At 40.7% G+C, this 15,120-nt stretch overlaps 1 protein-coding gene across 1 annotated transcript; it reads right to left on the reverse strand.

The window, feature by feature from the left end:
• Positions 1-6,422: 6,422 nt before the first annotated feature.
• On the reverse strand, positions 6,423-13,316 carry LOC145448905 (intraflagellar transport protein 52 homolog). The gene is made up of 13 exons (XM_080327353.1): positions 13,144-13,316; positions 12,953-13,080; positions 12,751-12,838; positions 11,616-11,745; positions 10,503-10,659; positions 9,882-10,008; positions 9,734-9,817; positions 9,557-9,672; positions 8,198-8,305; positions 8,050-8,137; positions 7,299-7,407; positions 7,092-7,237; positions 6,423-6,633 (listed from the first exon to the last, which is right to left on the reverse strand). The coding sequence occupies exons 1-13, from the start codon at positions 13,156-13,158 to the stop codon at positions 6,610-6,612; spliced, it is 1,320 nt and encodes a 439-aa protein (XP_080183479.1). The 5' UTR covers positions 13,159-13,316; the 3' UTR covers positions 6,423-6,609.
• Positions 13,317-15,120: the final 1,804 nt, after the last annotated feature.

Consider the following 15,120-nt stretch of genomic DNA (forward strand, 5'->3'; position numbering starts at 1 on the left):
TTGAGTGCCGAAGTCGGTTAGAGCGGATTAGCCCGACGTGCTAAATGGAGCTTTAATCATTTTTCGTATAGCGTATAAATGTATTGGCGCCGGAGCGTTGGCATTTCGGGATAACTCTTCTCCTGACGCTGCATTATACGGTGAATGACAATACATAGCCCCGAAAGGAGCCAGACGACCCAACATAAATAATACTGTAGATAATCACGATCCAGTTCGTGAACTCGTCACCTTTAAACGTCTTGAATCGTGAAAGACACGAGGTATAGCCTACTCGCGAAGCGGTGCATCGTGCATGACAAACTGTGTGTTAGCTGGTATTTTCGTGTTACAAACAATACTATAAGGTGGATTATATTGTCCCATTGTCAGTCGACTATATCGAAGACGCGCATCCTCATAGTGAAAAAAATACTGTTTGAGGAGCTTCGAATTGATACGAATATCATACAGTGCCCAAAACCGACATTTCTGTGTATTCAATAATAGGCTACTCGTACTCATGCATAAATTGAATTAAATGAACAAGTATGCCATTACTATATTTTGATTTTAATTGCATAGCTGGTTCTGGAAGCTATTACTATTCGATACACGTCGCATTTATGGTCCTGTAAGTATGTAAGACGCAAGTCGAGTGACTGCAAAAATATTCTTTGTGGAGCGCCGGTATATTGTGATTGGTTTGCAATGCCAAAAAACGGCATTTGTGGTCATTGCGGATATGTTATGAGCTAGTTACGGGTACCCATTTAACATCAGCACACATTAAATTGTGGACAGAAAAGAAGGAATAGGTAGATCAGATAATGAAATGTAAAGATATTTTAAAGTAGTCAGAAGTCAGGTCGTTCAGTCGTTCAAGTTCATACCATGCACTCGTGGTATGTACAATTGTACATGCACCAGTGACGTGCGGTCATGGGGGGCAAGTGAGGCAGTGCCTCACCTGTTGTCACCAAGAGTAAATGAAATTGTGACACCTTCAACGTTGTTGCCGTTTATTCAACAAAAATATGTGGCTCTTATCGCCTGACGGCCTTTTGAACCACGGTCAGAGACATATTGTAAACGATACGAGGAGGTCGTATATGAGACACCTTCAATGATTATAGCACCATAATTATGTGTATTTCCAATCCATCGATGTTCACGAATGACTCATTCTGAAATATTTTAACATACAAAATCACTGAGTTTACATATATTGTTCATAAATATAGCGCGATAGGAGAGGTGAGGCACAGGTGAGACAGAAAGGCACAGATTGGCAACTGGCCAGCCTCACCTGTGATAAACATCTCAGAATTTGTAATAACTGGTATTGACAGAATTCTATTGTCGCAATGATTCCGAGAATATAAATAATAATAACGTCACTTCACGTCACGTCACGTCACGTTGTTACGTAAAATGACAGCGCAGCCGCAGAGAAACAATAACCAGGTGATGAGGCACAGATGGATATGCCTTACCTATGCAAGTGCACGTAGACACGAGGGATTTCTGACCGCGATATAATTTATGAGCTAGGTTCTGTTTTCGTGTACCACACTTTTCGGCCCATGGATGTGAATACGCTGTCTTTTTGCGGAGATGTGTAGGTCAGTGGTTCTCAATTTTTTGTCTTCGCGGACCCCTTTCGGACGGTCAAGGACGCCCCCCCCCCCCCCACCCCGTTTTAGTTCAAATTATGCTCGATTATCGTGCAACCGTCATCTGTGTTTTGCGAATATTGACTGTAGGCTAGTGACAGCAACAAAATGACTATTCTTGAACATAACATCACACTATATATGTGGAAATTGGGTAAACTGTATCGAATTCTGCAGCGGCACTTCTTGAAATATGTGATCGTGTCTTCGATTTGATATGAACGAGTGCCGCACATTTATTTCCACGAAGATAGGTGGTGCCGAATGGTATAATAACGGGCAAAGCTTCTGACGACCCCTTTGAGCATGCTCGCAACATGCCGCCACAATTGAAACGCATATTTTTTGTTGAACATGCAACGTCGATCCTAGTCATTTCTACATAGCAGCTTATCTCGAATTTGTTCTGGAATAGTGGTTATGTATATCACAGGAAAAATCGAATTTTGCAAACATTTGAAGTCGCGCTGATTGACCTTACTGTTCCTATACTTTTTTTCTTTTTTTCCAAAAAGCCCAATAAATCATTTCTAAACAGCAATATGTTTCTATTAGTAGGCTATTATTAATTGGGCAGTTAAAATTTGGACAGTGGGATATTTCATCTCAGATGGTCATTCTGTTGATGTGAGTCATGAGGTTGTAGCAGTAATGAAGCGAAACTGCCTTGTAATTCCTCCATTTTGAAAATAAAATAAAAATACGGTTATCAATCACTTTGTAAATTTAGAGGCTTCACGGACCCCCTTAAAATACTTCGCGGACCCCCGGTTGCGAACCACTGGAGTAGGTGCTCGGAAAAACCGGTTTTCGCGTCTACTGTCCGCTCAGTTGACCATTTCTTTCCCGTCATATGGAGAATTACCAGTCTTCACGTGCATTTTTTGGCATGTTAATCAAATATATTTCACTGAACGTTCTAACATTTTTGCCCCCTATCCCCCCGCCCCCAGTGACCCCCTTTGATATTTTCACCACCTTGTTTCTCAAAATCCGTGGGCGATATTGCCCCCGTTGGGAACCACCGGTCCATACATATACCTTCAATTGTGGTTGTGGATATATATACAGTGGCGGTCAATTTAAAACAAACATTTTTTAAAACAAGGCCCTTGTTTAAAACATTTTTTTCTAGGCCATGACGTCACGCAATCCAATCCAAATTCGACAAAATCTCACAAATCCGTTTTTTCAAATCCTAATCCTAATCCATGCTCATGCTCATTGCTCATCTCTGCAAAGTAGGCTACATCATAGTGTTCTAAGGAACACTTAGAACACTATGGCTACATCCCGTCGCAACATACAAGTGCCCTGTACACTAGTGGTGACAGAGAGCAAGATACCGCATACTGGTTATCGGGTTATGACTAGGGCTGGGCAAAATCGAGTACCTGAGTGATTCGATTCTGAATCACGTATAACGCTTCGAGTCGAGTCGAGTATTCGAGTATCACTCATTATGACGTCACAGCAGAATGTACCATGTCAATCTTCAAATATGTACCTTTTATGCCACCACAAAGAACATAATGCCTGTTATCCGTCACATTAAAGATATTTTGGTATTTTTTCGACCATACCGATTTCATTGCACTTGTTGACAATGTTGTGGGATGACCAATATGACCATGACTTCGGAAATGTGTTATTTCCAGTAACGTTCGTCGTTTTGTACTATGCCTCGTATGCTGCGACACGGCCAATCAAGGTTCCAAGGCTTCCTCGGTGGAAAATAGTATCAAAACTATAATACTCGTTAGTAAATTAACGAGAATTCTATTTTTGATAATATTTTCCACTGAGGAAGCCTTGAAACCTTGAAACCTTGATTGGCCGTGTCGTAGCATAATAGACATAGCACAAAGCTACGATCGTGACTGGAAATAACACATTTCCGAAGTCATGATCGTTCCACGACATTGTCAAGAAGTGCAATGAAGTCGGTATGGTCGAAAAATTACCAAAGTATATTTAATATGACGGGTAGCAGACATTATGTTCTGCGTGGTGGCATAAAAGGTAGATATTTGAACTTTGGCATAGTACATTCTGTTGTGACATCCTAATGAGTGATACTCGAATACTCGACTCGACTCGAAGCATTTTACGTGATTCAGAATCGAATCACTCAGGTACTCGATTTTGCCCAGCCCTAGTTATGACACTATCGCAAATATCAAAGGGGAAAACTGTAACAATTAGGTTACTTCTATTCACGGCTACAATGTAGCGTCCTTAGTAGAAAGGAAAATAAACAAAACACTCATATATAGACAACATTAGTAGACGTGTATTTTATCTCCTATGAAAACCCAGAGAGGGAAAATGTAATCATCATATCGATCATGCCACTTATATTCAACTGATTCACACTGATCATCAACATAGTACCGATCATTTCCAGAATTTCATTGACCACAAACCACCCAACGCATAAAGATACATCTCTGACCAGTATTTCCTTTTCTAATGATACAGTGTTTACAGCGGTGCATTTCTGCATTGCATTCTGCATTGCATTCTGCGACGCATTGCTGGTGGACAGCGGTCTTCCGTTAAAAACAAGACAAACTCTATTACCATAATGGCTATACAATCTCTTGAGACATTTATTAAATAATTAATGATATCTACTTCGATTAGAAAGTTCCCGTATTCGGCTAAGCCGATGGGCGATAACTAGACAACGAACCTCCATTATGATCGATTCGATATCTTCATTTTTCCAGGACGAGGAATAATAGACTATTTCCATCAAGTTCATTGAGGGGCACAATGGAAATTAGCGATGGGATGGCTGAAACAATTTTGCAGCGACATATATGACGTGATGAATACATTGTGACGTAGCCATGCACTGCGAAAAAGGTTGAGGTTGCAATAGGGCGAAATAGCAGGGTTGTAACCAGTGTTGGGATCAAGTCACTACCTTCGAGTCACGAGTCATTTCGAGTCATTGCACATTGTGACTCGAGTCAAGTCAAGTCAATCGATTTTCGAAGGTGACTCGAGTCAAGTCAAGTCACCCGTTTTTTGGAGGTGACTTGAGTCAAGTCGAGTCAAGTCAAGTCAAGTTACGAGTCAAGTCACAATTCAAGTCAAATTGAATTTCGAAGTATGAGTGATGATTCAAACTTCAAAGCCATTATATTTTGCTAAGTGTGTCAAAGACAGATGAATTGTCCATTTATCTTGAGTCAAATAACGAATATAAAGTTGAATAAACATGCGTAAAGACATTGCATCGCCCATGCACAGTTGCACACGTACAACTGCTATTAGAATACGTGAGCAGCTGTACGTACACTGTACAGTTCTATGCTACAGTCAGTTATAATCAGCCAAATATAGGACCGAATACGAAGCCCCGAGAAGTTGAAACAAATTGATTTGGTACAATTGCCTACACTACACATCTACACATCCGCAAGAATATAAACGCACATACTATATAGGCCTATTTGTTCGATTTAAACAGAGACACATTGCTATTAGATTAATCTACTACTGGTACAACAACGTAAACTGTGATCGTTTCGTTTGCGGTCAATTTATTTGTGATGTAACGATGGAGGATCAGTGTAACGTACAATCAGTGAATGACTGATTGCTCTCACAAGTGACACCGGCGTATCTTGAACAATCCGAACATACACAAGATACATTGATTTAATCGACACTGTTTACTTAATGACTTGAAATTGACTCGTAAATTTTGCTCCGAGTCACGAGTCAATACAGATTTCTGAAGCTCCGAGTCAAGTCAAGTCAAGTCATTTTTGCAAAGTGACTCGAGTCAAGTCAAGTCATACGAAAAAGTTGACTCGAGTCTGACTCGAGTCAAGTCATGACTCGAGTCATCACAACACTGGTTGTAACCAAGTCACAACGTCCCGAGTCACAAGTCAATTCAACTTTTATGGTTTTGATTTGAGTCAAGTCAAGTCATTTTCAATCCACCATCGATTCTAATCCGAGTCCAGGTCATGGTTTTAATGCTCGAGTCCAAGTGTTCTAGCTGATAGACCGTCTGAATGTAGCAAAGTGGCGTTCTAACCTGTATCTTTTGGGTAATGCTGTGCTATAGGCCTGCTAAACTTGTGCGTCAACCTTTCTTGTAATATCTTGAACCCAGGGATATCTAGACTAGATAGTCTAGATATCCCTGTCTTGAACCAAAGAGATTGCTCAATACAGATTTATTCGTAATTGTTTCAGTAAGTAACTTTATTATGAGTCTGAATTGTCTCAAGTCAAGTCACCAAAAAATTGCGAATCGAGTCAGTACAACCCTGCGAAATAGCTCCCGTAACACAGTTACTGAATATTTCTGCGCGATGCGCACATTTGTAGTTATATATGCCAATATTTTTGTTAGTCACGATCAAAGCTACTTTTTGAAAGTACTCACTTGAGACCTTCAAAATTATTATTTTACACGCCTTTGAAATTGTCACTTCTGCTTGTAATTTAGCAGGAATTTACGCTATTAGTTCTGCGTTAGTACTGATTGCTTACTATTACTATCTCGAGTACAAGTTACTTGTCTGCTTACTATTTTGACTACCTCTGGCACAAGGTAACTAGATCATGAATGAGGCCTAAATAAGATAGCTATACTCTACTTCAACATGAAGACTCCCTTTTCGGTGTGCTATGGCACCACGGTACCCTCACGCATACCTATCCCACACCAGGTTAGCCCTCAGCTTTCCAGAGTATGCCGAAACAGTAACCAGACGTTACCCACAACGACAAAAGTCATTCTTATTAAAAATAAATTTAATACCACATTGCATGTACAGTACAAGGATAAGGCTACAGACACAAAATCAATATCGACAAACGTCGTGCAAAAGTAATATGCGCGCTAGGGGTGCAGAGAGATTGGAACGCAACGTTCCGTCTTACATCACAAGACCAGCATCAGTCGGTGGATATTCATCGTCCCTCACGCGTCATCGTAATCTCTCTCCTGGAACAGAACAAAATCTCAAACGCAGGCCTGATTAGTCATACGGATTTACCAATCGAAATTATAGACACATTCAAGGATAATAGGCAGTGGTGGGGGATAAATAAGTACTTTTTATTCTTCAGAGTACTTCAGTACGTATTGCTTACTTTTACAACTTACCCAAGTGGTCGTGTTTTCGACTACTTCTGCTACTACTTGAACGGTTTTCTACACAAAAACACATAAAGTACAAATACTCAATTACTGACCACTAACCTTGACCACCCCTGGTTGATTATACTGTACTGATTATACTGATACTAACGACTTTATTTCTACTTATTATAAAATGGCAGCATGGGAGAAGTTAGGATTAACGTCACTGACCCCCTGCCCGTGCCAATTAGCAGCACTGACGTTGAATGCAGCCGCCTTCAACAAAATATGCGAACGAAAAAAAATCCGAAGTCACTGACCCTGTTCAGCTTTTTATATTCAACAATTTCCTTAAAAACAAACTCCAAGACGTGTTTCGCGCTCTTCTCGTTCGGCCCCAGCTTCGGCGTCACCCCCAGAATATCGCCGCACTCGCGCACGTAGTACTCCAGGTCGTCCTCATTGCCTGAACACGCGTAGTGAGCAATTAATTTCATTATTTTGAAACAGGAAACACAGCGGCGTACACTTATTCGTTATCTGAGCGAGCCGGACCTTTTCCGACGAGTAACATTCGTCGAGGTCGAACAGGTCGAGCGCGGGCGGGTCCAGATCTTTGAATTCCGGTGGAAACACCTTCGAACAAAGAGTTGAAAAGTTTTGCAAGCGCAATGGGGAGGTCATAAACAAATGCGAACAGTAACCAATCGCTTCTGATTTTTCGGAGTGCTGAACTCGGGAGAAAAGCCCATGCATCACGGTAACGGAATATTCAAATCGAACCTGTCTGCGGTGTCATTTGTCGTTATGAGTCAGCCACGATAACAGGTCTGGCAATTTCTAAATTGGCCACCAACGACCATGCCCTAAAAGTAGGCAATGCCTCAACCAAGTCGACTTTTTGAAACTTCATACTTGAGCACTTTGCCAATTTCCATATTTTACTTTTGCTGGAAGTAGTTTACCATGTATTTCAAATATCCACTTCTACTTGTAATTGAATACAAATTACTTTTGTTCCTACTTGAGTACAAACGCTGACTACTTCAGTAAACGGAAGAAGTACACTAATCGCTAATCCTAGGCTGTACAAAATATAACCTCTATTTAGGCGTACGTTGTAAAATATTCACGGTGAAATGGATGCTGAAGATTCAAAACACTCCGAGCACACAACTTTTCAGCTATGTGGAGCTCATGTAAAATCTGAGTATACCACAGACTTCATTTCTAACTCGGTAATGGCGTACGATACGATTAATCACAATCAATACTCACCGCAGGCTGTAACGGTGGTAGCGGGGTGTCGAAATTCGGCGCAATCAAAGTTAACGGTTCGTGCTTTACGTGCATATCCTCGTAGCCCCTGGTAAGAAAAACAGCGACTAGCAACAAAGCATTGCTGACGGAATCGACAGCATGTTACTTGAGCACTTTCGGAAGCGTGGTTATGTCCATTTTGAAAAGTTTCTTGTCAAACATCTGCGTGAAATCGGTGGGGATTTCCTCGCCCTCCTGCAGACAACTTTTCCATCTGAAAGGTGAGACATCGCAGTCAGATACGTTACTTGCACTGATGCGTGTTCAGAAAACTCGACAGAGCCTTCTTATCGTATTGAGAATTGAGCTTATGCTTTCTGTATGTCGAGTAGAAATTAGTTTTTATATATGTTTGCGTCACTTTTGAGTGACATTGTCGCAACAATTGAGAGAAATATCTGCTGTATCACTGAATGTGCTATCTAAAACATCAGCTATTTGTAGTGTCATTAGCCATTTTCTGTTAGTCGAGAATGCCACCCTGCAATTTCGAACGTTGCAACCTTCGATCGACCTCTAAAAGCATGTAAACAAGAGGTGTGAAACATACAGCCCGCAAAGCAATTCTGAGTATATTGAAAAATGCTTATATTATCCAGCACATTCGTAACAAATGTTGTGATTTTTCGAAGGAAATACTTACGTTAAATAATCCCTCAAAGACAGCAAATGCCGAGCATGTGCATAGGCCACATTATAATCACCAGACTGCGGTGTTGTGGTTTCACTCTAGCTACCATTCAGATTACATCGGTGACATTTACACTCAACTGCGAGAAGGCAAAAAAGTGCACACTGAATGGAGAGTTTTATGGAAAAATGGAATCAAACTTGTGCGACTCAAAAGCCAACTCAAGAGGTCCCCGGAATCCAGAGAAACCGTAATCGTGATTTAAGAATATCTCTTGTATTCCCGACAATGCACACACAAGGCCAACGCCAGATTATGACTAAAGCAAAGGAAGCATAGAAATACGGCAACTTATATGGCCGTAACCGCCGCTGGTTTAGTTGTTCATCGTATTTTTACCAATTCAATTGTTATCCAAAAGAGTTGATGCTATACTTGCTAAAATAAAACCCCTATGATCCGTGATACAATGTAATATACCATATCATCTATATATGCTTGATAATAAAGTATTCCAGTGAAAAGCAAGGGAATGGGGTAATATTTTGGAATCAGATCAGTTTACTGGAGCGGCCCGCGATCGACTTGAAGGTTTGAATCCGGCCCATGACGTAATTTAAGTTTGTCACCCCTGATGTAAACCCTCGACCAAATCTCCTAATTGAAATTACTTACTGGACCACTTTTAAGACTTTCAATTTCTACTTCCACTCAAAGAACTTTGATATTTCATAGAAGTTGCTTCTGCTCGTAATGGAGTAGAAATTCACGGTCATACCTCTACTCGACTACTCCGTGATCACCTCTCCGAATACATATACAACATAAACGTACCTTTCTGCGAGAACTCCAGTATGGGGTAGAGTGTTGTAATCAGATATCTCCGGGTTTTCCGCATCGATTGCATTCAGTGCAATCTCGTCCGTCGTCAACCATTGCAACAAAACTTCCTAAACGATGTAACAATGTACTGTGCAAGGACGCTACGAACCAAAGAACAGTGCGACGTACCATGACTTTATTATTTTCTTCCTTGTCCAAATACTGGTCGGAGAACATATGCACCGAACCCATCACGGCCAGTTTCCCAGATCCCTGAACAGAAAGAAATTAGAGTCACTGCCAGCTCTTAATCTCATGTCGATAATCCCCTGCGCACCTCCGCCTGGTGAAGAGCTATCACCGGTCTATTAACAGGAATGCATGCGGTTCCGGTCGAAAATATGGAGACAGCGGGCTTGGCAACATTCAGCGTTGCGCCGTACGGGTATACGAATTGCAGAGTCCTGGAAACAAAAACATTGATAGTAAGGCCTAGTGTCAGTTTTGTGCCGGCGATTTTTACAATTAAAGCCAAGTTTGTGGAGACTAGGACGCGAAAAACTGTTGAAAAGTAACGGAAGTGTAACACAGGGTTGTAATGACTCGAGTCGAGACTCGACTCGCGATTTTTTGGTGACTCGATTTGATTCGAGTCAATTTTTCAAATGCGGTCTCGAGTCAAAACACCATGACTCGGACTCGACCCTGTACTGGCTGACTTGGACTTGACTCCTTGGTGAATTGAAAATGTCTCGACTCGAATCAAAACTATTAAAGTGAGATTGACTTGTGATTTGGAACCTTGTGACTTGGCTACAACCCTGGTATGACATTTGTGCTTTGCTACACCCAGAGGCCAGAGGTGTTCAGTAAGAAGTACTACTACATTTTCAGATTACTCAAGTAGGATTGGGCTATTTACAATAGAAATTTACTTCTACTTGAATTTAGCTCTTACTGTGACACGGAGTTTGCTTCGTCTTTTTCCGCGACGTCGTCCAGTCCGGGTATGTATTTTCCTGCCGCCTGACTGATTGCTCGGTTCAGAACGCCGTTGCTGACGAGAGCCTCTTTCGGGTGGAAGTATTTGAAGTATTCGCTTCGGACGACGGCGTCTGGAAATACAGATCCCCGAAACAGCGATTAGTTAGGGCTCGTCACAGCAAATTCGAGTACTAAAATCCTGGTCGAGTTGTATAACTGTGTATTGTGAAACTGTCTAATTAATGGTGGAATAAAGATTAAATTTAAAATAAAACTTTATATCAACCATACTGCTTTAAAGTACATTTTGCAGAATTTTTTTTTGTGTAGTCCGAATCTTACATAAATTTTCAAGCCCGTCCCCCCCAACTTTTTTTTCATAGATATCCCTAACTTTTTTTCATTGAGTTTAGAACAAAACTGTTGATTTTTTTGAATTCCTTGGCCCCAGAACTGGTTAATTAGACATTATAATTGGTTCTCTACAATCATTGAAGCCAAAAATATCGATTGTAAATATTTTTGCATGTAGCGCCACCTAGTGACAAGAGGATTTTGAATCGCATTATCTTTTAAACCGTTTTTTTTTATAAACTCAGAATTCAAAAACGAACATTTGTAAATATTGGACAATTCTGAGGGTATGCATTACAGCCCCTGCTAAATTATAATGGAATTAGCCACTCATCAAAAACATGTTGCGCAAAACTACGAATATGAAAACAGCATTTCTGTAAAACAACGATCAAACCAGAGCATTGTCACAACGTGCTATGGAATACTCACGGTCGAGAAATATAAAAATATTTTAATAGTTGATGAGAACGCTATCAGGGCGACATTGACGTAAAAATTCAAAACAAAACAGATCGCGAAGCAAAATAAATTCAGGATAAAAGATTTGTAAATGGCTTGTAACCAGGCACATGTCCATTATTGTCCAAGCAAGGCTCAAGTGCTGAGATAAAAATCCGCTATTTCATTACGCCTTTGTATCTTTGTGATTTGCTTGCTGGCAACATCCAGCTACACTTCATGCATAACATCAAGGATCAATGCGGAAAGCAAAATAATCTTAAGACCTTACCGCTGTTCACCATGATTCCAAAATCTTCAAGCAGATAATTGATGTTTGTGTTGAAAGTCTTTTCCCCTCCCTCGCCGAGCATAACGAGAACATTGCCTCCGTCAGATATAAACTGCTTGATGTGCTCAAACTAAATACAAAAAAGTTGAATAGGAAACCACGATGAAGGCTTGATAAAATACATGGAAGAGCATGCGATGCTAATTAGCAATTACGACATATTTTCAGCAACACAACAATGGCACCACATTAAGGCATCATTTGCTAGCTTATTATAGGAGGAAACGAATTGGTTACATAAATGTGCGACATGTTATAAGTCCATTTCTATAATGAGAGATTGTGGAAAAAATGGAATTTCGGCAATGCATAGCGATTGTAATATAGAGTAGCCTACTACAATTCTTACTGATACTTCAGTCAACAAGAACTCTTATTGGGAACTTTGTAAAATATTGTCGATGGCACATGGAAAAGCCTTTTAACTGGATAATTAATGCATAAATTCCAATCAGTGCTGCAGTAATATATGTATTAAAAATCAGAAGATATCCCCCGTTGTAGTCGGGGGAGTTGGCACAGTTGGTTAGTACACCACCATCAGTACAGGAGACTGCTCGAGTCTCGGCGGTAGCACGTTTCAAAGTTTTGGAGGTTCACTGGGGCCTTCATCTCCCAATATGAAATTGGTGTTTCGTGCAAACCAAAGATTTTACTCACTGCACACAGGTGTGACACTATGAAATGTCTTGGTACACCAAATATATCGTGCTATTGCGTACCTGCTCCCCTGTCGCTTTTCTTACGGCAATTTTGCTAAAATAGCCCAGTGAAACATCCGGTGAAGGACGAATACAGGAAAGAGAATGAATATAGCAATGGATCGAAAACTGTTACATTGGTCATTGACGCTAGAAATTCCAGTACACCACGGTGGATGTGAGATTGATGGACTATTTGGTTGTTTTGTTTCAACATCCTTCTCTGTTCATTACCTCGCAATTCACATTGTGTCTTGTTAACACATTGTACAGTGTGTGGCTTGAGTGGGTGAAAACTAAGTAAATTACTAGGCACTACTGGTTGTGAATTATCTCAATCGCAACGAGCGACCTATAATAATAGGGGTTCTTACTTCAATGGTTGTAAACTTCTCCCGACAGCCAGGCAGAATGTAGAGCTTTCCAGAAGACAGATCTTCCGGCGTTATTTCGTCCTTCAAACTATAAAAATAGCATAAGATACAATGGTATAAAGTGAAAGCATAGCATTAAATTATCAAGATGTTAACGTACACGTTTAGCAAAAATGTTTCAAGTACAGAAAAGTATACTCACGGCATGATCTGCCAATTATTTTTCAAACGCCTGCCCAGGGTTTTGAATCCTTGACTCAAGGTGAATAATTCACGTTTTGTTTGATTGAAAATAATGTAGTTACGGTCAGCGCTATTCTCCTCCATATTCTAGATATCAAAGCAGTCACAATTATATTCCATATCTACGATATCATGAGTCCAGTGACTTACCGAGTACGGTGGCATCTCGAGATTATCAAAAACAATATATTCCTCCTTGATGTCTGACTAACCAATTATTATCAACTCATCTGCTCTCACAATTTCAACCAGTACTTTCGCTGCTAGTTTACTAACACGAATTATCCGCAGCCGTTGCTATAAACTTGAAGCGAAATGGTAATGGTATGCTACGCTCTACTGAATATTACTGCGTCATAGAAATTTTCACTGATGCAAATATTGACGATCACTTGATGAATCAGTATCAGGATCAGTTTATTAAAAATTTCATCATTTCAAAACACCACAAGACAATGAAAAGATAGGTAGGTGTCGAAACGACTTGGAGTGATCTTTGAAATCAGACAAGATAGCGTACATGGTTGAGCGTCCGGCTTCTTGATCGGTATAGGTTGTGCAACAGTGGTTAAACTGTAGATAACTAACCTACGTCATAGTGGCCACACAGCCTAGACATACCCCAGACATGATGTCCGAGTGGCAATACAGTCCGAATCCATCCCAGATATAATTCTGTCCGACCGTTGGCATTCAATATCTATTTACGAAGCGACCAGCAATCAGTAGCAGAATCGCGGTACTATTATAATCCATCAATAATCGTCAGATTATATTTTCATCTGAACAAGACGCACACAATGTACAATGCGATAAGACACAATACGGTGTAATGAACAGATAAGGGGATGCTGAACGACCAGTTGCGGTTGCAGACTTGCAGTAGCAGTCCCTTAAACTGGCATCCACCTCGGCCTAGTGCCCGATTTCACAGTTCCTTTTTTCGATGTTAGTTTCAATTCTCTTTCCATTCCTTTTGAGTGCGCTCTTTCATCGGGTCTCTTTCTGTTTTTTTTTTGTCGACGTAAGAACAGCGACGCGTGGGAAGAGGAGCCCAGAATAACCGCAGACACGGGATCGAACCCGGGCTGCCTAGGCGGTAGTCGCTTATCGTCACCACTATCGCCACCACCCCCATGAATCACGTGTTGCGAATCCATCCGTAGGTTAGTTATCCATAGTTTGAGGCCCCTGTCCTAGAGAAAAATCACCGGAGAAATTAGAAATATTGAGAGTTTTGCCTTGTGTAAGCCGCTGTTTTTATTGTGAATTTTGTGATGGTCCGCTTATAATTATCCCTAATTCCGTAATTTAGTAGTGCAAGTTTCGCGTGTTCCGGTTCCGTTTCGGCTCGTTCCGCCGTTTAGTCGTTTTGTCCTGGTGCACTGTTTTGTGTATATGTCAGGTTGCGCTTGCGCTATAGTTACACAGTTTAGAGTGGCCCTGTGGATATACAGCTGTATCACTCAGGTATTACTCAGTGGTCACTCTGCATAATAAGTATCACGTCTAGACTACGTTGGGATCAAAAAAGGTTTTGGAGAATAATATTGAAAAATACTTGGCGAAATTTTGCAATTGATGAAGTCGCCTAGCCTTGCATCCTTCTCGTCAGCACAAAACCCATTAAAAGTATATTGCAAGGAAAACTGTCCACAGATACTTTCGTACTTGGATAATACATTTCTCGTGAGAAGATTTAGGTGTCGAATAGAATATTAAATCGGCATTCGTACTCGGAAGGATTTAAAATTTGGCTTTATGCGCAGACTAACCCAACCCTAAACTCGCTAACCCTAACATTATGGTGACTGACCCTATTTTGCATGTCCCGACTGACCTTATTTTGCATGCAATCCCACCAACCCTGTAGGAATTTGTGGTATAAAGATATTTCCCACCAAATTTCCCGGCGCTTCTTCGATATATGCCCAGATCGAAACAGTGTTTCACATATCACCAGCAAGTGTTTCCCATGAACACGCTACAATTTTATAAACGTTAAAATAAATTATTTTTTTGCCTTTGGAGATACGGATTTTAGGGTTGGATGTGGGTTAGGGTCAAAGTTGGGGTTAGAGTATCTCAAGATTACGGTTGGGGGAGGGGGATATTAGGGTTGGAGGA

Source organism: Botryllus schlosseri, chromosome 10 (assembly GCF_051294905.1).
Source record: "Botryllus schlosseri isolate E-star chromosome 10, Bs_hap1, whole genome shotgun sequence".
In the NCBI taxonomy this organism is placed as follows: domain Eukaryota; kingdom Metazoa; phylum Chordata; class Ascidiacea; order Stolidobranchia; family Styelidae; genus Botryllus; species Botryllus schlosseri.